The sequence below is a fragment of the Aulonocara stuartgranti genome (assembly GCF_965226115.1).
Source record: "Aulonocara stuartgranti genome assembly, chromosome: 7".
Classification (NCBI taxonomy): Eukaryota; Metazoa; Chordata; class Actinopteri; order Cichliformes; family Cichlidae; genus Aulonocara; species Aulonocara stuartgranti.
The window spans coordinates 14793233-14820036 of NC_138945.1; the positions used below are offsets into that span (position 1 = coordinate 14793233).

The 26804-nt window shown below is 39.9% G+C and overlaps 1 protein-coding gene across 2 annotated transcripts in view; it reads right to left on the minus strand.

Moving 5' to 3' along the window:
- Nucleotides 1-26804, minus strand: part of ap3b1a (adaptor related protein complex 3 subunit beta 1a) — a 60033-nt gene that overhangs the window by 32673 nt on the left and 556 nt on the right. Inside the window, exons 1-18 of one of the 2 annotated variants that reach the window (XM_082542019.1) lie at nt 19682-20307; nt 17197-17272; nt 17010-17084; nt 14818-14913; nt 14505-14665; nt 13078-13144; nt 7660-7842; nt 6638-6787; nt 5040-5137; nt 4822-4876; nt 4668-4739; nt 4413-4475; nt 4176-4308; nt 3957-4066; nt 3669-3845; nt 2648-2834; nt 1836-1966; nt 490-634 (exon numbers count right to left, since the gene is read on the minus strand). In XM_082542019.1, coding sequence (XP_082398145.1) covers nt 490-634; nt 1836-1966; nt 2648-2834; nt 3669-3845; nt 3957-4066; nt 4176-4308; nt 4413-4475; nt 4668-4739; nt 4822-4876; nt 5040-5137; nt 6638-6787; nt 7660-7842; nt 13078-13144; nt 14505-14665; nt 14818-14913; nt 17010-17084; nt 17197-17272; nt 19682-19860 — 2158 coding nt within the window. In that variant the 5' untranslated portion in view covers nt 19861-20307. Of the gene's footprint in view, nt 1-489; nt 635-1835; nt 1967-2647; nt 2835-3668; nt 3846-3956; nt 4067-4175; nt 4309-4412; nt 4476-4667; nt 4740-4821; nt 4877-5039; nt 5138-6637; nt 6788-7659; nt 7843-13077; nt 13145-14504; nt 14666-14817; nt 14914-17009; nt 17085-17196; nt 17273-19681; nt 20308-26804 lie in introns of those variants that run through there. The other variant, XM_082542020.1, reaches the window with a different exon arrangement.

The window sequence follows — 26804 nt, forward strand, 5'->3', positions numbered from 1 at the left end:
TGGATAAACATCAGAAAAATAGACGGAAGGATAAAATTAGAGACACATTTCTAAAATCAAACACTTTTGAAAACACATCAAAATGAAAAACACATTAACAAATCTGTATAGTTTAATGTTATTATGCTTAGTAAAATGTTGTGTGTTCTATTTTGCTTGTGTCTACAACACTGCTGATCCTGCATCTCAGATTTGATTTGATAAATGGTAAAAAAAATTAAAATAAAAATGGATGCATGGATCGAGAACCATACACACAGGAAGTTTTAACGCAGTGAAAATTTTGCTGTGCTTTACACCTCCAGCTTCTAAACAAGATACCAAACTTTGATATGCTTTGCCCCGTGCAGGATAGTCGGATCATGGCCTCAAATAATGAGTGTGTCACTAAATCAACCAGTCATGCTAATGTTGGTTATGCTAATAACCAACAACATTAACTAGGCCTCATAAAAGGGGAAACTTTAAATCGGACAGATAGAAACAAACCTTCGCTGCTGCTGCTGCTGCTGTCTTCACTTCCACTGCCGCTGCTGTCGGATCCTTCCTCCTCTTTCTCATCTTCATCATCTGAGTAGAACTTGTCAGATTTAGGCTGTTTGGTCTTCCCAACTATTAGTGCCGACTCTCTCAGCTAAACGGACACAGCAGAGGGAAGATGGACCGGTTAAACTACAGAATCCAACTCAACTCAGATTCTAACTCATGCAATTTAAGCATGAGTTAGAATCTATAAAAATCTGATTCCTAACACGTAACAGAGGCATGTTCACATTTTGCACGTTGTGTAGCTGCTGGTCACTCCACACAGGCTTCCTAAATGTACTCAATTAAGCAAAACCAGCAGTGGCTTTTTCAATTAAAGGAGTTTTTAGCAGTATGTCGTCACCACCAAATCCCCAAATATGTTTCTGCTAAAGCTCAGACTTAAGTTTGTTGACACCACCGCTTTATTGCTGCTTATTGTTGTATCAGGAGACACACAAAGTAACAGTGATAAACCTGAGAGAAAATGCTAAAGCAATAATGTCCCTCACAAAATAAAAACTAAACTAAACACAAGAATAATTCTATAAAGGTTGTAAATGATCATGCTTAAAATATAAATAAATCTTTTCTACGTTTTCTTTTCTATATTTTCTGTGTTGCTCAGTCATTGGTTGACTGATAAAATGTGGGAAAAATGAGAAAAATGCACCACTTCATAAATCCTCACAGAATAATCTAAGGTGCTGCACAAAGGCCAAGTATGCAGCAAATGAGAACTACTTTGAAGTGTAATTTGAAAACAAGAATAAAGATTTGCAGCTGGAAATTAGGAAAACTTGTCACCTTTAAAAACAGTCAGTTTGGAGTTCCCCTCCAGTCAGCCAAGTAATAGTTGGAGGTAAAACCAATGATCTTCTCATTTTTTCCTGACAAATGCTTCATAATGTTAACAGAGAGCCTATGACTTCTAGAATCAGGACTGAGATGTGGTGCATTCTCTTTCCTCCCCTAAGGGCATGAGTTTCCTCGCATTTGAGCTAGTTTTGAATGTCTGATTTGGCTCACGTTTTTCTTTACACATCTTGAATACTGCAAATATGATGAGGAGTGTGTAAAAGGCAAAAAAGCAACACATCTGAACTTGTCATGTAACATATACACACACTCAGTGTGTTGTGTTTTTGCAGAAAATGTGTATTCAAAAAACCCACTGTGAAAAACACAACAACAAAAAGTGACCGCATTAAATATAAGTGAGTCCAAAAAAACATTTTTAATGCGTAAAATAGTCTCCTGAATTTTACACATCTGGTGTGTAAAGACGTTTAGGAAGGTGGATTTCTTACTGGTTCAACAATCTCCACATTTCTCACAGACTGGTCGGGAGCAACAGCAGGCCAGTCTGGGAGCTCCTGGTACCCAGTGGCTTTAAGGTTAAGACTGTGGGAGAGAGTGCCCAGCTGGTAACGGTCTCGATCTGAAAGTATCAAGAAGAAAAATTATGGGGAAAAAATAAAAAAGTTTTTAAAAAAAAGTTTAATAAGTGGTGGAGAAATGGGATGGGGCAGCAATGACCTCACTGTGTTCTAAATGAAGGAAACAGCTTATAGTGGCATCTTCTCCACCAAGCACCGTCACCTCTCTGTCTATGATAACACGTGATCACACTCCCTGCTCTGCCTTCCCAAATGGCGGCACAAGAAGACAATCAGTGCGTGTGCTCTGGGAGGTGTGATTTGCCAACCACAAAAAAGGACTACTTCTGAATATTAAGAATGACAGAGGCCGTTAACACATTCATAAACATCCAGTAAGTGCAAACTGAGCTGGAATGTTAATGTTGTAGAAGGCAGCTTTTCTCTGGTGTCAAGTGGGGGAGAGAAAGAAAAGACAGCTAAATGAGAAAGCCGGAAAAAAGGTTAGCATGAGCGCAATAATTTACCCATCTCATTAGTGTGAGGTAAAGGTTTCTGACCTAACTGCCCTTCAGAGAGAGACACACACACAGCAGAATAATAAAACCTCAGCCTGAATCAACTTTGCATACTGCAGGAAATAGAGCCACTAGGTTTGAAATAGATGAGCAGCTAATATGTATTCAGTGATGCGGGAGAGGAATGAAATTTAATCTGAAAATGGAAAAGGTATTTAAAAGTACCTTTGAAGGCAGACTCGAGCCCTGGAGCCGGTTTGGGGGCCAGTAAGATGCGTCGAGCGTACTTGCTGAGCGCACCGCTCTTCTCGTTGGGCACTATCAGCTGCCGTATGAATCGTGTTCGGTCTCTGATGTCGTAGTTCTGGTCGTATTTGCCGAGGTTCAGGATGTACTGGGTCAGCAGCTTGGTCTGGGGACAAAAGTGTGGGTGTTTCAATGCTTTATGTACTTAACCAGCAGGTCCCCACGAGATTAGAAACTTGAAAGGAGACCAACCCAAGACAGACCATTAGGTTGTGAATATTTGAAAAAGTCAAGCACAACAAAAAATGTCAAGGAAACAATTCAAGTATTTAAGAGGAAGATGAAACCAGTTAAAAATAAATAAATAAAATAATTAAAAATATATCATTAGAGGTGCTGTTTTGGACAGAGCTGTGGAAGCATAAAGCAGACACGTTTGCATAACATCCAACTAACACTTTAGAAATCAATGAACTCTTTCAGTGATGCCTGCAAACCTGGTGTACAACCAGCTGAACTGAGCCAGGAGCAAATGTGAGTGTCGCTCATCAACAGGCATCTCCTTCTCCACAAGGCTAGAGTCCTTACTTCAAAACCCCCGTCTCACCCAAGCACAGGGAGACAGAGCACTTGCACCAACATAAATGATTTAGGTAGACATAAAAACAAAATCTGCTCCTGTCGTGACAGCAGCATTATCGCCCCAATCTTTTACTGAATTGTCATTACAAGGAGCAAGAGGTGTGATAATGTGCTTTGAGAAGGCAGCGTCTGGGCTCATAAAATCAGCTCACACACCAATTTTACCTCATCTGACTCAATGGGTCTGCAGACACCAAGTGGCTCTAGAAGATGCATTACATTAAAACTGCTTCACAGCTCTGTACGTGTACACACACACACACACACACACACACACACACACACACACACACACACACACACACACACACACACACACACACACACACGATTTTTCTCTGCATGTCTTATTTTGCACCTGCTTAGAGTTGGTCAGGTAGAGCTTTGCAGCTAGATTGACAGTCTGCAGCTTGACGATGTCCTCCTCTGCTGTGAACGTCTTTGCCATCTTGCGCAGTACATCGGGCGCAATCTTTGGCACCTTCTCGCAGTACTCTCCCATCAGCCACAGGATGCTGGCTCGGGCCATGGGAACCTGCAGTTGAGGGTGACATATCAGAGACAAAGAGCAGCACCTGTCACAGTGTTATTTCAGACACAATGCTCCAGTGATAACTTTCACGAGCAGCACAATCATGAACCGTACAGTGACGTTATCGAAGAGCTTGGCCATGTGTTTGATGATGTCACCGTGCTGAGTGGGTTGAGTCTGAAGCAGCTTCTTGATGACCACGATGCTCTCGGCCACCACGGTCTCTGGAGAACCGAAACAAGTCTTCACAAAACTGGACAGAGCCGACATCTCTAATGACGAGCTCAAAGTGCAAATATGGATTCAGGTAACTATTCAGTGAGGGCTTTTTACCGTCTCTATTAGAAAGCAGCAACACCAGACCGTTGAGGCATGTGTCCGTCACCTCAGAGATGTTGGTGGCGCACCTGCCGATGGCCTGGATGGTAGCTGCTGCGAACGCCTTGTCCTGACTCTTCACGTAGGTCTTGGAAAAAATAAATAAATAAAAAGAAAGATCAGATGTACTCAGTGTAATACCCCAACTGGAAAGTAGGTAACACATCTAATCACACAAAGAAAACAACAAACCTGGAATTCTCTCAGAATTGTGGAGATGTTAGCTTCATTAGCTAGATTGGTCAGGATCTCCAACTGGAAAAATCATAAACAGAAAGGTGACTGTTGTTAGGTTCACGAAAAGGTCAAAGAGGCTCAAAAGCCAATATGGCAGTATTTAAATGTGTCAAGCTTGTACATAATATTATACTATTACACATAATACTAAGCTCAGTATTCTTATTTGAGCTTACATGTACATAATGCAGAAAATAAAACAGGGGCTACCTTTAGTGTTTTGATATGCGTGGCATCTGTCGATCTCACATAGAAACTCTTAATGAAGGGCTCAAACATCCCCTGTTTGAAGAGAACTCGTGTTACTACACAGGCTGCATCAACCCAACACACTCTCATCCCTCTGCTATCCATGAGCACTCACCTTTCTCTGTATAGACATCGTGGCGATGTTCTGAAGCACAATGTACTGCACTTCTCTGCACACAACAGCAAGAAGACAGCACATTCAGACATGGACATAGTCACTAGCAGCAAATACGCAAATGCTGTATAAATATACACACATATATATGTATTATTATTATTATTATTATTATTATTATTATTATTATCATTATCATTATCATTATTATTATTTACCTGTGGCTTCTCAGGAGTCGAACCAGTGACTTGGTGACAATACTGACTTCATGTTTAGGAGCCAGATGCCAGTAAAGCTGAGCAACAGCCATCACTACCTAAAAATATCAACCCAATAAGATAATAAGTAGATTATCTCACAGCATCTTATTAAAACAAACTTGTTACTTTCTGTCTGCTCACACTAAAATCGTCTTCCTTCACATGCATTTGCTCAGGCTCTACACCGGCACTCTCAAAGAGACTCTAAAAGTCATTTTTCAGAAGCGCTTTAAATAGCAGGAGGACGTGTGTCCGTCGTTGCAGGCACAATGAGAGGCTTCGGGTGTCTATGAAGATTGAGGATGTCACCGTGTTGTCATGAGTAAAGACACAGCATGTCACATTTTAATCAACACTTTCATTTGGGAGCATTTTTCCTTCCCGCTGCTACATAGCGACAGAGACCTTGAGGCTCCCGGATGATGGAGACCCGCACTCACTCTGGTTTTTATCGCTTTTATTCAGGCTTGTGTGGCGCATTAAGACAGGTATTCTCGTGTCTTTGTGTGTGTGTCGTGTCCTTTGTATGTAGTACTTTGAGTGAATGTGTTATTGCACATAAATGTGTCCTTCCAGGGTTACAACAGCATTAGCTGATGTGTTCAGTAGGCAACAGACACAAAGAGACGCTGTGTTTCCTACTATGTCCATCAACTTTGGATGTGTGTTCATTCGACTAAAAACAGTCGTATTAGTCTATGCATGTTTGCATACCATTAAAAAAAGTGCCATAATAATGTGTGAATGGAGCCTGTAACTTGTTTATGAGGGGACTGCTTCTACAGATGGTGTTACAGTTTGTTAGCCTGACGTCTGAATCAAACAGGTCTAGAGGTCTGTCTGTGACAGGCAACCTCTGGTCTCTCACTTCCCAACTGATCAGGGATGATTGTTGCTGAATGTTGCCCACTGTCTCCAGATGAAAAACACTGCATGATCATTTTGGCTGCTAGAAGGCTGCTGCAGTTACCTATAATTCCTACACACTGCAAACACTCGCTATATTCTCTCCAAGCTATACTGAAACTTGAAACGAAGAATGTTCTCCTTCAAAGTAAAAGTAAAGTAAGTAAATTAAAATATGTGCTGTGGCAATATTTTAACAACTACAGCAATCACAAAGAGGGTTTTTGGTGCAGTACTGTATACCTCTTTGCCACCAATTTCATGCTTCCAGCAACCTTCAGCATCCACCCATCAAATGTTTGCAGAATATACCCTTTTCCCCAATGACCAGCTGTTACCGACTGTTCTCCAGGCCTGCATGAATAAAACTTTTGCAACTCATTTCATAGAGACTTGGCATATAACTATAGACCAGTGACACTGTTTTAACAAAAACTAAAACAGTAAATTTACCTCCTATCTTTCTGCAGATACCGCCCGACTGCACCAGTCTGTTTCTGTGCATCTCACACTGATGCTAATCAATCAGCGATACAGATTCTTATTGATGGAGCATGAGTTACCATGGCAATGTGAACCACATTAGTAACCATGAAAACCCAGGGTTAAACCTGAACTTGTGTCTACATGTCAGCGTTTGAGTGACTCACAGCGGTGTTCCTGCTCTGCAGTAGAGGTTTGGTGTTCCTGAGCAGCAGCCTGTGATCTGGATCCATGATGTAAGGCTTTGCTTCTGTCTGGTCTTTTTTTTCCTCAGAGTCAGAGTCATAGAAGGCTTTATTCTCATCAAACTCAGCACCCTGAAACACAAGGATAGTACATCAAACTAATGCACAAAACTATTTTAATAAAAATAACCCTCTAACAAAATTACAATTAATGATTTTTATTGGATTCTTGTGAACTAAAAATGCCCAGCCCTCAAGCTGAAGGAACACTGCCTTTTAAGTCTTGTTGGAGTGCTTGGTTGGTGAGATGCATCTATAAACTGTAAATGTCCAATTAATTCATAAGTAAGACTGTCATAAAAAATGAAGCACAAACATGTGGACTGTACTATTTGTCAGATAACTCCATTAAACCGTGTGTTTTAATGCTCTAAATTTATGCTTTTTAACCTGGATGTTTATAGAGACTGACTCTCTTTCAGAGCTGGTGTTAAGTGGCTATTCCAGGAACTGCCATTTTTGGCACGGACCACTTTGACAGATGTGCTGACACAGGCAGCTGTGGCCAACTGTCTGCTAGGCCTCACTTCCTCTAATTTAAGTCACTGAACTGGTGATCTCGAGTGCATTTAAGCACATGGTTCACTTTGGAGAATGCTTAAAAAGGCAATAGCTATCAAGTAATGTGGTTTGGTGTGAAGTACAAGGAGAGTTATTAGTCTGTTTGATAGCACTAAATAGCCTGTGCCCGTGTGATGCACCCATGCAGTTTATAGATGCAGTGTGCTAACCAAGCTTCTTAGCATAATCCAACCCTGTTGTCTTAATATGGTAACTTCTGTCTCCAAAAACATAACAGCAGTCAACTGTTTCACAAATGTGCAGTCCAAAAAAAATCAACAGGTGGCGTCACACTGGCTTTGCACATCTTTTACATACAGTCTATGTAACTGGTACTTTACAAATGTGAATCACTATTGCTTTTTGGCCCATGAAACCCTTACCTCCGTCCAGGGACTGGTGAACTGTGTCCTGGCATAGCGGGTCAGCATAGAGATGATGACCACCTGGCCCCACTCCTCCACATCCACCAGCAGATTACACAGTTTTCTGTAGTTCTTGTGGATCAGATCGATGCGATCTGGGCACACCTCCTCAAAGGCCATGACCACACTCCCAGCCACCAGCTATAGAAAGGATCAAAATTAAAACAAAGAACAGAGAGAAGCAAACTCGTGAGGAAAATGTCCCCCCCCCCATTTATTTCACTCCACTGTTAACATGTGAGTTAATGAGGGTTGTATAGATTTGTTAAGCAAATTGGCTAAGCTGCAATATACACAAACTCTAGAGAAATAAAACACTGGTTAACAGACGTGACCCTGGATGCAAAGTATTATAATTGCACTTTCAAAAAAGCAATGGCAATTTACAGCTTTGATTAAAATACACAGTTCATCCTGTAAGCAGTTAGTTGATAATTGAAAGTAAATTGTTTGCACTTAAAAACATAGGTTTTCTACTGCTTTGTGTTTGAGAGAAGCCCATCAGTCAGAGTGTTTTTCTCAAGCATAAGTATTCAGTTCATGTGGAAAGCAAGCCAAGGAGGAAGCAGCAGCTGAGAGATCCAATAATCAACTATGCTTTATTGGTAAAGGGAAAAAACCCATTTGACTGTTGCTCACCTCCCACTCCCACCCACACCATCACCCAACTGCCTGCTGCCTCGCTGACTGACTGCAAGGCTGAGTGAGTGACACGGCAGTGTATTAATATGCAAACAGCATTATCGCAGGCAGGTGAAGATGAAGAGAAAGGGAGCAGAATTCAGTCTTCCCAATTAAAGCCTTCTGGCCCCTGGTGGCCCTGTGGGAACCCAGAGCATTTACCCATCAGCACTGTCATGAGCCTGCATTGATTGCGTGAGTGTGAGAGATGTGCATGTGCATAGCTGCCGTCTGTAGATTCCCACAGAAATCACACACAAACAAGTATGTTTTACTATACTGCAGTGCTGTATATATAGTTATATTTCATGATATGCACAGGAATTTTATGTATATTCAAGGAATGACACGGCGCTCCGGACAGTGATTAATGTACTAAGGCCAATAGTAACACACACAGACACATGCATAATTCTAACTTTCATTTTTCCTGTCTTGATTATTCCAACTCATTTTTCATGTGCATTTCTCAGTCCTCCTTTGCATGTCTTCAAATAACCCAGAATGCAGCAGTTAGGCTGCCAACAAAAAACAACACATACTCCTGTCACCCCTATTACTGCTTCACTTGCTTCAGTGAAATTGAGAATTTTAAAATGTTATTATTTACATCAGTGTATCCAGAAAGTATTCGCAGCACTGTGTAGAATTATAAGGTGAAAAATGAATTTAAACAATTTTGGAAAAAAGGCTGAAACATGATCAAATGTGGAATAAGTGACGCACTTCTAATACTTTGCGGATACACTGTACAAAGTTCTATAATGCCAGGCTCCTGTATATATAGCAAAACTGTTGACAAGTCTTTCCAGTAGTCAGCCTGTTCAATCATCAGGTCCACACTCTGTTTTAAATACAGAGGCAACCACACCTTTGAGGTTGTACCGCTTAAACTTTCTGCCGTCATCAGCCCACCGGGTTAACTGAATCTGGTCTTCAACAACTGCTGAAAACTAATTATTATACTTACTTTTAATTGTAGTTCACACAAAAATCAGTTTGAAAGTATAACCCTAAACCATGTTTCACTATATCCTATCATCATCATCATCATCATGAGTCTAAATGGAACTTTAAGAAAAAATAATTAGTTAAAGCCACAAAAATTAAATCATCACACCTCTATCCAATCATTTCAGAATTTAAAAAGAATTTAAAGCACTTGTACAACCACTGTAATATATAGAAAGACGTTCCAATGAAAACTATTCATAGAGTCTGACTGGTAGCATAAATCTTTCCAGCAACCTTCATCTAAGCATCAGTGTCAATAACATTTTACAGCAGACTAACTTAGTCAAAGCATTTAGTAAAACATGGATTTTTAAGTATGTCGTGTGTATTTTTGTCTTCTTCTGACCCTCTCCTGTCTCTGAGGCTATTAAAAGCAACACTCCTTAGCACGTGCATCCTGCAGCAAGGCTTTGTGCATTCTCTACCAACTTCCCCCATTAGACACAGCTCCAAGGTAAACTACATGCACCATCAACAAAACTGACACCCCAATCTATGGAGTTCATACACCTCCTCCCCGTCCCCTACCTCGGCCATATTATCTACCCTGCATGACAAGCCGGTAATGGAAAAATCACACTAAGCAAATGGTTCTTCTAATAACAATAAATTTCCTATAAAATTATGAAGGGCTCAAACCGTTTCCTTGCATCTATTTTGCTATGAATTCTAATTAGGGTGCCAGGAAGGCAGAGTGCTGGGTCATCACGTCAGAGACAACGCGCGCCTTTTTGATTGATGGCCCGGTGTGGGGTCGGCCTATCCTCCCTCTGCTTACTCTCTTCTTTCTCCCTCCCTCCCTCTCTCCTTTTTCTCTTAAATTAATGGGCATCTCACCTAGCCCCTAATCATAGTACCCCCACTGCCACTCCCCCCAACTGCTCCTCCTTTCTCTTCTCATTTCAATTTTGCAGAAGGTGCATGGGGGAGAGGGGGGGAGAGGACGGGAGAGATCGATCATTTATCTTGTAATGGCTGGATAATAGATCCATCACGGTAAAACAGCTGCACAAACTCCTGTGTTGTCTCTGTCATCAGGCCTTCCCATTTTCTCTTTAAACCATCCTGCCTATAAGCAGCCCCCCCACCCACCACCACATGTGTCACAGCCATTTAACCAAAGAGGCACATCTGTAAAGGTAAATGTCAGCAGGCCTGGACAACGCCATAGCCTGAATGATAACCAAATGCTTCCATCTCCCACTAACACCATTGTAATACCAGTTCAACAGCTTTAAGCCACACAGCTAACTTAGTATGAAGAAAAACTGTGCAACAAATTGAAATCTGACTGAAAAGCTGCCAGAAAAACGTAAGGTTCCAATAGAGTTGTTGTCAAAAACTGAAATTTCGATAGCTTTATAAATACAAAATATGTTTTTCGTTATGTAAAACCAGATCCGTAACCCTGCTGTACATGCTGACTCGTCTACATTAAACATTAGCACACCTAAATGTCTAGGCATGAATGCATATGGATACCCTTTATAGTCAAGTCTCATTAAATTATTTATAAGCACATCTAATAACAACTGGCATTGATCAAAGTGTGATACAGCGTTAAAAAACATCCACAAAAACCCCCATCAAAACTCGATCTGATTTACAGGCAAAGGAATTAAAATGAGTTTTCAACCAGGTCTTTAAAAACAGTCTTTGTTGGTGAATGGGGTTTACCGGGGGTTAGGAACAGCTATTCGAAAGGCTCAGTCTCCTCTATGTTTCACCCTGGACAACAAGACAAATAACCCAAGGACATCTCCTTAGCAAACTTCCCTGATCTCGTGGGAACGTGCGAAATTAAAAGAGGTAATAGTGACCTTTCCAGTCACCTTGTGACAAACACAGTTTGGGGAATTGGCCTCTTTTCTAAACTGCAATTTTTAACTTATAGCAGGAGAAGATGGATTTTTGACAAATTCATGTGATATTCAACCAATGTTCATATATCCAAGCCAGAACTAGTTATGACTAGTCATAAGCAATGACATTCTGATATTTTTATTAAAATAAAAAAATGATACAAAATGCAAAAATTACATACAGAGGATGGCGATCTGGCCTGTGTTATTTTTACGAATTAGATATGTAATCTTTAGTCATTTACAACTGCTCCAAATGCCTTTTCTTTTTCTCCAATATTATAAGCAACATTATCGAGAGGCTAGCCTGGAAAATTAGCATTTCATGTCTGCAAACATCAACAGATGTGATTTTGATGAAGAAAATCAAACCAGCAAAAGCTGAGATAAATCAACTCAGTCTCTAGTAGACAAGCAAAATAGTCCAGATTTCTAAAGCTGAGAGCTAATGCTGTCTGTAATTTGAAATTTGGACATATACAGTTAATTTTTGGCAAAACTGTATGAAAATAGTGTTCAAGTGTTAACATACCTGTTAAAACTGTTCCCTTTTATTTAAACTGCAGTCTTGTTTTCACTTTTAGATTTCAGCAGGGATGAAGATCATAGATCGGCACATTTGTTTGTTTGGACCACACGTATTTTGTGAGATATTCGCCTTTGTAAACTTAAGGCAGTCATAATGTGAGATATTTTCTTAATATGAGACAAGGATTAAAAAATACTTTGCCACCCCAAAGTAAGTACGACCGCTGAGTTCATAACAGAACCTACATAACAAATATTCACAATCGCAATCAATCCAGCTGATACATAACAACTGATGTCATCATCAGGGTTTTTATTTCACACTTACAAAGATCCTAGAAAGTTTTTGAAGGCAGCACAAAACAGCCATCCAGCTAGTACACTAACACTTGAATGTAGTAGCAGGAGTAATCCTTTCCATTACATATAATATAACAAGAACCTCTGATGGCACCGATTCAGCTCTGGACATTATTGTGGGACTTGTAAATTCTACATGGCATCGTCGAATGCATCGCCTCACTTGAAAGCTATTCAGCATCCACTGCATTTAGGTTTTTCACCATTCATCACCGACTGATGTGCTTGTGCGTCTGTGTGATGATAGTGCCCTCTCTCTCTGTCCCCTGCCTCACAATGTGGGCTCCAACAGGGAGAAGTCATCTGTCTTCGTTAGCGTCTGGGGCTAAATATGCTATGCATCTGGTACTGGGCTTCCACTCCCCCCCCCATTCCCGTTTGGCCTAAGCCGCTTTGCTTTGTTTATATAATGGTAGGCATACTGTATGAATACATAATTATAACAAACTGTGCATGATTTGCACATGCAAACACAACGCACTGCATCCTCCAGCCAGTGTCTACATATTTGAAATTGGCATTTCAGCACCCTTAGTATTCACTGTGACCTCGTCAAATTAATGCGCTGCCTGCTGACTTCTAATGCACCTTCTGCATTGTGTCTGTGATTGGCCAAATTGCAGAATTTGAGAATCCAAGTCATTTACGGTCCATTTTGGGAGAAAATTTGAAAAAAAGAAGAAGCTGGTCTTTGAGAAAATTAAGCTGACACTAGCATCAGTGCGAAAATTCCTTCCAAATGGACACTTAACAAGGAGCATCTGAAGATGTGTGGGTTTAAGTGGGTGTTAACAAACCGTGGCATTGCCGAATGAGCTGTGGGATGGAGAGCTAAGAGAAGAATCACTTGACTGGGGCGCCCTCCAGTGGTCTTCGTTGTCAAACATGGGAGGTGTACTGTGAACCACTACGGTACTCTGTGTCTGCTTACCGTGCTTTTGTCTTTCAATAGTTTCTCGATCACTTCGATCAGCTGCTCCTTCTGATCTGGGTCGAGGCTGAGGACAAAAGACAAAGAGGTTGGAAACTAATTGTCAACTACAGAATGGCAATTATTCACATACAGACTAACAAATTAAATCATGTCCCTGCTGTGCGTTCAGAATACAAAGATGTCTGTGCGTGTTTAACCAAAGCCACTCCCTGCATCAATCCGTCACTGCTTCACTTTAGACTACTGTAAAACATCATCATTGACCATATTTTTAACCTGTAAAACACTCTAGGTTACACTGCTGGTATGTTAGCAGACAGGAGAGTAGCTGCTTTTGATTAACAGAGACCAGTTAGATCAGCACGAAACATTTTCATAACCAATTAAATCCAGTAGCCCGAAACTACTACTAATCCAGAGCTTGATACAGGCCCTCAGTTTATCCTCTGTCTGAAACAAGCTGTTTTAGCCCCTCCCCTTTTAAGGCAACCCTACCTCCTAAAACCGCTTACCTGTGATTGGCAGCTCTTCACAAGTTGCTGTGCTCACACAAACAGGTTGCATGCCATGTTTAATATGAGTAGTAGTATGTAGCCCTATATTCAGTTTTCATTCATTTTATTTAAAAAAAATCAATTAAAATACAAATTCCAAACTGAACATAAGATCGTTCTTTGTGAAACAGGCTTCCCCAAAGCCTACGAGTTGCATAAAATCAGGTAACAAACAGCAAATATATATACAATTCCAAATGTACATTATCATACCAAAAAGAATCACTAAATATCCTACGATTGCCGTAGGAATCATAAAATAAAAACATTTTTAAAAATCCAATACATCTAGACAGTGGCACATGAAAACGATAGGATAAGCCTCACGTAGAGCAAAGTTTTGACTGATCCATGCCATACAGGCTTCAAAATCAAGTAGCAACGATTATTTTAGAGGTGTTTTTTGTTTGAAGACAGGCATTTTAAAAATGTGTTGAAGCTTTTTCCAAATGTATGGACTTCTACAGCTCACAGTAAACTTATTACCCCAAACTTATCACTTTGTAAGGGCGGTTTCTGTCTTCTATGTGTACACTGGAATAAACTCACAAAGCCTTTTGCCAAGTCTCTACAATATAGAACAGAACATAAGGAAAAGCATAAGAGGTCTACGGTATATAGAGCATGAAGGAATTTCAAGAATCTGACAGAAGCAGTGCAGATAAATAGCAAAACTGTGCCAGGTTTTCTAAAGAACCATCACTGATCATCAAACATGCACCTACTACTAAGATAAGAGAGCGATAAAAGCGGGGCAAAGCCCCTTATGCCAACATTGCCCAACCTTCACTGCATTTACTGCTCAGTTCACTGTTGAGGCAGTAAGACGAGCCAGTAAAACTTACAAGTCTTTACCATTGATGTCTTTACCTGTACAGCTTTTGGATCGCATGTGCTGAAGTCTTCCTCACATATGGGGACAGGTCAGCTGCAGCCTCCTTGATGGCCAGCATCATAATGGGGACAATAATGGGGACGCGGATACTGGACAAAACCCTCAGAGCACTAGCCCGGATGAACTGGTTTGGGTCCTGGCACAGAAACAAATTGTCAGCGAGACAGTGTGCCACAACAAAAACAGTGCCTCCCAGCACCAAGAGAAAAGCAGGGAGAAGTGAGACATTTATCATCCTCTGATCATCAACACATTCATCTATCCGCATCCAGAGAGACTGAATGTTACCTTAAGGGCCCGCTGGAATGTGCTAATAGACAGCAATGCCAAGTCCTGCTGCTTCTCTGCATACCTCACCAGGTACACGTACACAAGTTTCTTGAGCTGCGAAGAACAATGACATCAAAAACAGCAATAAAACGAAACGGCTATAAAAGAAAAACCACTGCAGCAGACATGAAACTAATCAAGCAAACCAGCTGTGTTGGAAAATTTAAGCAGGTTTGTGTGAGGACACACCGTTTTGTTTTTTTACAGACAAGAAGAGTACAAAATATAACACAATACAAAAATCGGCTTCCTTTACGTTGATTTTTCTAAGGGAAAAATTTGAGTTTATTATTTTAAAAGACTGGGGGTTGGCGGTTGGGGGCGGGTCGATGGAGGTGGAAAGCTTTCCTGTTTTAATTTCAAAACCTGCACTCTCAATAGAGAATGGTTTCAGACAGAGGAGCTGTATTATGTGTTTATATTTCCCTCCCGAGTCTTGTGCTTTGGCTCCCTCACCTATTCTTTGCTCACCGGAAAGCCTGAGATAATATTTGTTCTGGATTCTGACAGGTTTAACTAGAGGTCAAAGGTGCTTTGCCTGCTGATTCACATCAGCTATTCCGAGAGAGAATAGACGGAGCTAATTTTCTTCCTATGAGCCTGTTGGGTTGGAGACCATGAAACTGGGAGGAAAGGGTTATGAAAAATGATTTACCTAAGGAACTATTTTTAATTTATAACCTGATTTAAGCTGGAGGTCAGGTCTAAGGTTACATTTTAGGTACAAATCACCAAGCGCTTTAGCTGGTAATCAGCACCATGCTTTCTAATGCAACGAGTATTGACCTGTGGTTTCACAGCACAGTTCTCAATCATCATTGAGGCCATTACTGCTGAAAGTAATGGCATTACTCACTATAAAAAAAAGGAGACAAAACCCATCTGCCCTCAAGGATCGGGTTTGTGTGACCACAGAGCATGCAACGGACTTCGTTTTGAACTGCTAAATAGGCAATTACGTGCAGTACAGATGAAACTTGCTCCATCTCGTGTTATTTTATTTTGTCCCTGAATTTCAGTGTAAAATTCAGTAAATAAAACAAAGAGCACCAACATTAAACCACGAAACGCTATCAATAAACTGCATGTTCTTGTGCAGTTACGCTCACGCTCTAATTGTTGGGGCTCATGGGCAGCTCGAGATGACACGAAGTAGAAGGGATGACGGCGGGAGCGAAATAAGAGGCCATTTTTAGCACGACATACTGTAGCTGAGCAGAAACTGAGAAGAGAGAGAAAGCACAGACCAGGACCTCACACTACCTTAGCAGCTGGTGTGTATGAGGCAGGAGAGAGAAGATGTGACTCGGAGCTCTCTTCCCCCAATTACATCCACCCACCTGCTCCCATACCCCTGCCACGAGCTGGTTCGGCTGCATGCCTCGCACACAGCGCCTGGCCTGGCTGGACCCCCCTCCACACCGGCTTACATGCTGCCTCTCATGCTACCTGATTATTCTGCTGCTGCTAATCAATATTCACAGGCTCTGGGCATGGGAGCGCCTCTTGAGCTGCTGCTGCTTAATGTTCGGTCATTCACTGGAATAGGCGGTGGTTGAGTTTTTCCAAGGCTCGCAGGATTCAGTGGCATGTTGGCGCAAGCTCACAGCAGCTTTACAGAATATTTATGCTGTTGCTACTGCTGTACCAATTTATGGCTCAAAGTAGGGCTGAGAAATAATCTAATTTTAATTAGCTCTGCATAATAATGCTGCTGTTTTATCATACTTTGCGGTCTAAGACACAGAAGTCAGTGCAACTTTGTGAACTTGCTTGAAATGTAATACACCTAACAAAGAGGTGCATTTTCTTACAACTGAAGAGATGTATTAGGTATTTATTTCCATAACACAGACTGTATTCTTACACCGAGTCTATTTAACAATATTATCTCAATCTGCTGCGACCATTTCCCGTTTCCTTGCTTTGCTTTCTGTAGAAACACTAACTTTAAATGTTCAAGCACATGCATGCGTCTAAAGCAAGAAAAAGATTCTCAGTGGATCTAACTATTGTTCTGTAAGTTCCCCCTTTGGGCGTCATGCTTTGGGAAGCCACGTGCTGCGTTGCGTGAGAACGAAATGAATCATAACAGTGAACTGCATTAAAATAAATGAAGTAGTGCGCGTTATTTCTCAATCGTGTCATACCTCAATATTTTTACTCGCAACATTCTTCACCACAGCAGGAAACAACTCAGAGGCACTTTTGCCCTTGGCAATGAGCTGGAGAAAAAAAAAGAAGAAAGAAACAATTAAAAAAAAAAAATTATTACCAGCACAAAACAGCTCAGTTACTTAAAAGAAACGCTTTAGTGGATTCCTGTGATGCACTCACCCCGACAATTCTCTTCATGGCCTCCAGTTTGAGCGACTCCTTGTTGCTCTCCAACATCTCTTTAAGGTCTTCATTCCTGAGGACAGAAGACATCCTGGGTGTTATTGTAGTCAGTGGTTAGTTGCTTTACTTATGTCCGAATTATGATTCAGCGGGAAATCTAGGTTGCAACTTAAGCAGTAATCATCCGCCTAACAGTTTGTGCACCTCTAGAAAAACGTAACTACATGTTGGATCAACGCAGACTGGAATGTTACAGCCTCGGGTTAAGATCGTAAATGGTAAATGGACTGGTTCTTATATAGCACTTTTCTACTCTACCTGAGCACTCAAAGTGCTTTACAGATTCACTATTTAGAGAGCAGACAAGCACTTTGAGCAGCCAGGGATTGAACCACCAACCCTCCAATTAATAGATGAGCTGCTCTACCTGCTGAGCTAGAGGAGGAACACCCCTGGGGTTTCGGGTTATAAGTTTTTAGATTTGAAGATAACTCATGCTTGTACATAACATGGGCACAAATACAAAAGAATATGTAAATGGATGAGGTGTCTGCTCACAATGCAGCAACAATGGTGTCCTAAACAACAACACAACTGCATCATAACAATGATGCTACTCAGCAATCACATGATCACCACATTAATTCCTTGACTAATTCAACCAGGCAATGTTGCTCAAAAACAACCCACACAACAGGATGCTTGTTCCACAGAGATGCTGTGCAGGATGGAAAGCAAGCTGCAGACAAAAATAAGGAGTGCAGATATGTTCTGTTTTATTTTAGGTATATAATAACCTGGTGCTTAAATGATCCAAAATGATCAAAATTAATGACAAGATCAAATCTGCCAATATTTAGCAGTAGTGACTCAACAACATGGCGCTTGAGCTGCAATCCAGATGCATGACATTATTTATCACTGACACAGATGCATTGTGTTTATGAGCTTTGGTCTGCCCATTGTGAGGAAGCGATGTCTTAAAAACATTAAGTGAATTTGAAAAACACAAACCTCCAAATTGAATTTAGGCAAAAACCTATTACAATTTGGTGATCTAAGGTCAAGGGTCAAGACTTTATCTCGAACTCAGGAATTTACATGCTAATTATTTCACACAAATCCCATATGGAAAAGATATATACAAATCTTACAAAGTTTGTATCTGTCTTGTGTGAATCTTGTATGAAAACAAATGAAAGAGTGAAAACAGATATAAGATCCCTTGAAAAATGATATAAATGAAACTTGTATGTTTTGGATACTTACTAAAACAATATATGAAAGTAATGAGAAAGTGGCCACTTTCATGAGTAAATCAAATAAGCCTTATATGATTCACTATATGAAGTTGGCCACATCGTATGCAAGTCTTTTATAAGTTTTTACTATTTCTTTTCCATATGGGATGTCTCATAGGATAAAATGAGCAATTATATTTTATATCCTAAAGCTCAAAAAGGTCAAACTTTAGTTTCTTAATCTGTAAACAAAAAAAATAGTTTTTGTAGGACAGCAACTAAATCTTTGAAACCTTCACAATATTTTATATAGAGCCTCAAAATGATTGAACTAAATTTGAAAAAAGCTCCACTGCATGTGAATCTGTAATATCTGATATTGTTTGGTATGACTTCAGTATCACTTTAGTCAGTTTACACCACTGAGAAGCAAACGTAACTAATGAAATTCCCAACAACCTTGATTTTACTTTATATCTTACTGTAATAGACAAATGGTGACACTGTTAAATGATATAAAAACTGTCAATTTACGCTGTTAACAAGCATTTCGTTAAAAACACTGACATGTCAGATCTGCTACCATGATATGTGAACTTGTCCAAACATTTAGATCAAACTTTAAACTGTCTTTAACTGCTCCCTTGTACAAAGTCCATGAGATGCTGAACTCGCCTGTGTAACACCCAGGCATCAAACTCACCAACGCCTAGCAGTCTTTCCAAAGGTGAGAATGGGCAACTTTGGGAAGGAAGAACTCCCTTTTAACAGAAAGAAACCTCTGACAGCACCGAGCTCAGGGAGGGGAAGCCATCGGCCTAGTTCAGAGGTGACGGGAAAGAAAACAGCATCTACGCTTCTACAACTTTGGTCACAACTAGACCTGATCCTGTGACATTTTTTAGCATTCAGGAGTGAAAACAGCTTTACTTTTAATTCATTATAGGTTTTCAGTATTTTATTTAAATCCACTTTAAACATTGCCAAGTTAAAAAGACTGCACTCAAGTCAATGACTGTTGTTCATACTTTTTTTTTCATATGATAATCTTAATTCTAAAGGAATAATTTGTAATGGTAATCTGAAAATTCAGTTTCCATCCACAAATAGTCATCATTTTAAAAATTTGTTACCTGTATTAGTTACATCTAAAGATTTCAGTGTTATTTAAAGGAAAACGCATATATTTAGCTGTCAGATGTTACAAGAAAACAATGACCTGTGTTGTCTTACTACAGTACCCGGCTTTGTGTGAGTCCTTAGGGCTACTGTTGGTGTGTGTGAGTGACTGTTCTTCCTGACTGAGTTCAGGCTTCAGAGTAAGCTGTAAGTTCTCAGCAGACACCAACACTGTCCTCATGGCTCCTGCTGCCTCCGAGCGCAAAGAAGAGAAACCAGCGTCCATACCGCTGCAGTCCATTCAGTGGTGTCTGTGCGTGTGTGTTAGCTGTCTAAAGAACAGAGTCCACAAAACCACGGCTGACTGAATTTCCACGGACCAAAGAGAGCTGTGGTAATTACTTTCCTTCAGAGTGTACTCCCAAGTTCTCTTGGCTTTATTTACAGCTGTCTTCTTGTCCAGTTCATAACTGTCAAAGCTAGGAACTGTGGAAAAACAGCACAGGCTCCACTGCTTTGTCACTGTCATTCACCGGTACTCCCTTCCTCTTCTGTTGGGCAAAGGGGGAAAAAAAAGTCACAAGATGCCCCGTCAGCTCACTAATGGCAAGTCATCCTTATGCCTGAGGGTAATGACCACTTACTTGGCTAATTAGCCATTACTATATTAAACTGTTACTCCTCTATTCTGAAAAATGCTGACTTTCATATGGAAAGCTGTCTCACCTGGCTCCTGGTTGTGTATGTGACTCTGCCTCTGTGTGACTATGGTCACTTCCCTCTAGAGGAAAAAGGAGGGCCTTATCTCTGGTGGGTAAACACTGAGCTACTTTTCATCACCACCACTGCACAATAATCACTTTAAATTGGCACCACTTAGAGCACATGCGTCTGCCAAGTTTTACTGACAATGCCAACAGGACAGGCCGACATCAAAGATAACAGCACCGAGCTGAATGTCAGGAAATACTCCTGAAGATGTGAATGGTACAAAAGGGTTTTGAAGAGGGAGAAATGTGGACTTTATTCCGGAGTAGATGAGTAACATGAGGGCCTGACTGAGTAATGACTCGACTTTGAAATGTTTCGTAAGCAACATTGGCGCAAATTGGGAAAAGTTTTTGCTCTACACAGTATCACATTCATCACACGCAATATGACAGAGGATTATTTTGGCAGGTATATCCAAAGCTCCCTCTTCCAAAAGATTTTCTTGAGTAACATGATAGAAAGTAAAAAGGACAAGGACATAGCTACCATGTTGAAGTCCTGTTCTAAAGTCTCAAGGTGAGCATTTTCACTGTTGCCATCTTCTGTGTTTTGAAACAAGCCATGGATGAATCTGACTGAAATCACGCTCTCATTGGCTGGGGACTTCTGATTGACAGGTTGTTAGCCAGTGAGCATAATGTGGATAATTTCCACAGTCAACTTACTGCTGAATTTAGTAGAAACTACAATGAGTAACTGAGCCCATCGACAAATGTTTACAAAGTCAACCTTCCTACACTTTTATGGGACCAGACATCTTTTTGCAAACACAGGTATAACGACCACACGATGGTCACAAAAAGAATGCACAATTAAAGTGTGTGCTTGCTACACTTTAATCTAAATTGATCCTTTGCACCATCTATAGTAACCATTTAAATATACTCTGTTGCAGAACACAGACAGCAGGAGACCTAACGGCCAAAAAGTTATTCCCGTTATAGTTCTTTGTAATCCGCCGCCTGGGCACATGCTTGCTTGGTGCATTGTAATATAAATTCTCTGTGGACGAAATTCACAACACAGGGACCCAAGTGGACCCGTGAACATGAAAAGTATAAAACGGCAATCACTACTTGGCTGTCGGGTCACCAGCTGTATGTGTCCACAACAGAGTATAATCCAGGCTTCAGTGAGCACTAAGTACAATAGTACATATTTGCACATGAGCGGAACAAATCTGTGTTTGGTAGCGACAGAAATATCCAATTTTCTTTCCTTTTTAAAAAAAAAGCAAACAAAAAAAAACATAGCATCCAATTTTTTTCTGTTTACACTGAAAACCTAAACAACTCAAATAGTTAAAAAAAAAGAAAGAAGAAGAGCTGCATCACGTGTGGCTGATTATTAGCTTTTCAAATCTTTTTTCCCCATCACTGCTGAGATTGATTAGAATATAATACACCCATGGCAGTCTCCTAATGAATATTTATCACAAACAGGCCACATGTGTATCCATCTCATTTAATGCTGTGTTGTAATATGTGAACGCAAACACATTTTATTATGTAGTCTCTCCTTTTTGCAGAAATCTGAACACAGACCTTATGATGTGTATAGAAAATAACTTGTATAAAATTAGAAAATAAAATATTTTCATGGTGAAAATATTTCTTGGCACTCAATCATCATCAATTTAAACTAACATGGAAAAGAGTCTGAAGTGCCAGATCTTAAAAAAAAAAAAAAAAAAAAAAAGGTGGTTACTAAATGGGTGCCAAATTTTGCAGCATTTCCAGCATTTTTGAGCCATCATAACTTCGTAAGAACAGGAGCTCTTCCGGTGAAATTTTCAAACCTGTAAAGCACATTTAATCTGTCGTCAGCAGTTGTAACCAGTTCAATTACACACCCACACCAATGGTCCCATCCTAAAAGCAAAATCATGATTTTGTTTTGTTTTTGCTATGACCAAACTTTAGCATCAATATCATGTGACATAACATAGTTTATGTCAAAGGGGCTGAAAAATGCTGGCAAAATTTAAAAGCACTAAATTTCATTGCACCTCTATGTCCTTTAAGCGCTGCAACTCGGAAAATATTCATAATATGATGGTACCGTTTTCTACTGTGAGCTGAAGTTACTGGGAAGAATAAACAGCTGACCCTGAGGACATCAGATGTGAACTTTTTTCACATTTGGTTATTTTACGTGGAATCACCCTGAAGTTAAATCTACGATGCAAGGTTGTTAAAATATTATGATCCACATTATCAACAGGTTGGGAAAAGCAAGACTAGTCTACAATACTGGAACAGCAGTAATAAAAGAAGAACTGTAAAAAAAAAAATTTGCAAGTGGGAATTATCAGCTGATTCAGGGATAAACTGGCAGCAGCAATACAAAAAAAAAAAAAAAAAAAAAGAGTAGCAAGGCTAAATTTGCATGACTCCTGACTAGGGCTGGGCCATATTATACCGTTCACGGTAATACCGGTATAATGTTAGGCAACGATAGGAAAATGAAATATCGCGATAGAATGGGAGTAAAACGCGCATGCGCAGTGCCTTTGTTTTCATACGCACATGGCCGATTGTTGAGTGAAACAGATGATCCAGAATTGGTTTGTAAAAATGGTGCAACTTCCGTGATGTGGAACTGGTTTGGTGTTTGTCCGTCAAATACTCAACAAAGCACATTTTTTTGCAGAACATGCAAGCGGCCGTTGTTATTGTCGTATTTGTCGGACTAAGATGCTCTTAAATCTGGGAGTAATCTGGGTCCTAAACTCCATATACTTCAGGTCAAACAACACTGCAGCATCACTAAGAGTTAAAAACTGTCTAAATTCTTTCATCCTTAATAAAACGATCAGCATTGCTGCTTTACCAGGTGTAACTATAAAGTTTAACTTCCAGGCATCCATGAAAACAAAAGTTATTACATTTAACGGAGTTAGAAGTTAGCAGGAAGCTAGCAGAAGTTAGCTCGCTAGTTTCGCTAGTTACCTAAGCATGATATTGCATGTTCTGACTGAGAGATTTCTGAAAAAAATCAAACGTACAGCTCTGCTATCACTTGCAACATAAATGAAGACAGGAAACTAAACAGCAGTGACGTTTGTAGGGTTACTGAAGTTGGGCTAGCTGGTATATAATGATGTGCTACGTGATCGCTAGCGACACAGCTATGTTAGCATAACATAAACAGTGAAGCTGGAGGACGAACACTAACACTTTTCCACTTATAAAAGTTAACGTGAAGGTTCTTCATGGTTAGAGACAAATGCAATCGCATGGCAGGATGCTGTAAACGGACCAAACTTCAGTCAGGAGAACAACTGAGATAATCCATCCACAATACGAGGTTAGTCATTAATATACTGCAACAACATGGGAATAGAGCAGCTGCCAGAGAATTCAACATTAAGGAATCAATGGTACAGAAATGGAGGAAGCAAGAAGAATGAGTTTAATAAAGTTTGATTTATCTGACTGCTTTGTTTCGCTTAATGTGCCTTATAATCCCGTGCACCTTATGGTCCGAAAAATGCGTACTGCACACTGCAGTTTAATGTTGCAAAGCACCTCTTTTTAACTTCAGTGGATATTATACATGGTTATGCTCAGGACATGTCAGCCCATTTCTACTGGAAATGCCTTTTGGTTAAACTTTCAGCAAGGAATTTGCATTTGTACTGTTACATTTTTATAAAGCTTTAATGTACATAAAAACCAGCTTCTTGTTTAAGTGAATATAAATGGAAGGTTGTCTTTTTGCGCTAGTAATGTTGTGGAGTTGTATTTTGTCTCGCATCAATTATATCGTCGGTTATATCGTTATCGCAAATTTTCAAATATATATCGTGATAAATATTTTTGGCCATATCGCCCTGCTCTACTCCTGACTAATGCCAGTAGGCTGGAAATACCAAATAACCATTTAACATGCACAACCAGCCTCAAATACAAAATTCAATCTTCCAGCACTTCCCAAGATTAGGGAAGTGAAAATAGTATAATTCCATTTAAATCCATCGCTCCTTTTATTTTTTTGTGACTGCTTCCAACACAGAGAAATACAATAAGTCGATACAACCAAACTGCTCAGCCACAGTGAGACATCTCTTTGGTCTCAGATAATAAATTAGCCTTATGTTTCTATGATTTGTTGAACCCTAGCACAGAGCTCTCAAACAGAAACAAGCGCCCTTTAAACACTAGAACATATTAGAGCAAAGTTGCATCTCTCATCACGTGCAACACACATTCAGCAATTTTAACTAAACTTCCAAATTTGATCTAATTTTAAAAGAACTGACTCTAAATATATCCTCAGCTATTAAAACATTAATGAACAAATATGCAATGTATTCTCCAAGCACGGACATGGTGAAGTTGACAAGCCTTGCGTGCAGCACTAATATGAGACACAGATAATGGCACTAGCACAAAATGCATTTTGGATTCACAGACTTGGTCATTGTGAATTGTGTCTGACAGACATACAAACAGAAGGATCATTCAAGCCCTTTCATATTCTTCTGGTCCCTCAGCTTGGCCCTGAGGTGGCCAAACACATGACCAAACCTCCCCCAACTGGGTAGATGATCTTGTGAGACAGTGTTAAGGTTTATTTCAACTTAATAAGAAACATTTCAGAAAACCAAGATCTACAGTGATGAAAAGCAAAAGGATACATGAGGATGGTTCCTGCAGGAAACGCTTAAAATCAAATCAGAAGCTGAACTGTGACCCAAAACTTTTATGAATGTATAAAACTTACTAACAGACTGAGGCCCGAATTATGCTTTAGTAGGAAATTTACTAAAGCACAGTAGATGCAGTGTATGGTTAAGAGGGGTTTCCGGTTACGTCGCAGGGACATAGGCTTAATGCATAAGTCTAAATCAAGTTAGAGCTCCTCAGATTTTAAGTACTGCAGTCAAGTCTAGACCAGAGAATCTGGTACCCTGTGTATGTACCTTCAAACACAGACTGTTACACTAGAACAACTGAGATGCATAGTCACAGAATTTGCAAGAAATTTCCAAAGTCAAAAGATGATTAAACTGGTTATTGGCTGCCCTCTAGTGGTAGAATGCAGACATGGAACTTAAAATACATGAGCAACACAAGCTTATGAAGGCAACTTAATAGCATTTCTCCATTTGCTGGTCTTAGAAAGAAATGTACTGACTGTCAAATTCTGGGTCCAGTATTTATTTCCTTTTTTTGGTGGTATATTATGTTTTGCTAGTTATTGTGCAAAACAAAGAAATTCTCATGATAAAAAATACATTTTGAAACTTTTCATTTTATCATCATTCCATATTTGATCATTTACTTTCAGCACAGGTATAAATGCTTGCAAATGTATGGGGCACTTATGTGGGCTACATCATAGGCTCTAGATAGATTTACAGCAGAAGTATAAACTAAGCGTTATGCAGCACAAAACTGATGCAACAAAGATCAACGATATAAGTAAAACACCATCTTACTTGTTGACAAGTCAATAGGCCCAGTATGACATTTGAAAAACATTGGTTTAAAAAAAAAAGTAGCTAATACAGCAGTAAACTGAATTGTAGATAAAACATAGAAATATTCTCATACAGTTTTATAAAGGTTGAGACAGAAAGAGGTGAATAAAGTACAGACAAGAAATACAACAAACTTATCTTTCCAAGGATTCCTTTACTTGCTTAGAGCTGGATAACAGCAGCTTTAATGAGCATAAAAAAATGAAGTTTTCGACATTTTCTTTAAGCCTTTTGACCACTGTGTAATAGGGTCAGCGCAATCCACCTGCAGGAACAGGACTACACGTGTGTCCCAGCGCTTGTTCATTTACAGCCAGCAAATTCACAGCAGCTCTCATCTTAAAGTGCTTTAAACTGGTAAAAACTTTTGAAAGATTTGGAAGAGAACTCCAACGATCAGGTGTTCCACTATAACCACCCACTTTGCGACAGTGGGGAGGATTTCGTCCCTTTTAACAGTGAAGTGTGTAGCATCCGCTTAAAAACATGCAAGCACTTTCTGCTGTTTCACAATAAATACCGGTATCCGAAGATTCTGTGATGAAGCCACTGCAGTTGATATTTTATCAAGCTCTCCCTGTGCAGTGATTGCAATGACTGGAGCCTTACTGAACTAACTAACCCAAACAATCACAAAGCGGACAGAGATGAATACACAAAAGAGCCACCAAAATTCATAATCACAGTAAAATACAAAGTAATCAGGTGGAGATAGTAAAAAAAATGATCGCAAAAATGACAAAACGTGACAAAAAGTGTACACTACAATACGAAAAACAACCACGAGATGGAAAAAAAACAACAGCAAAAAACAGGCAATACAAGTACACCCTGAGCACACAGAAAGGTGCAAAGCAACTGGAAAAACCAACCAGAAAAAGGAAAACTCAGTGATCACAAACACGTCCAAGCCATGTCTTGCCATTTTATCGCTCAGCTTTGCTTACTGCAGAAGAGACAGGGGGCTGTCATTTGCCACCATTGCC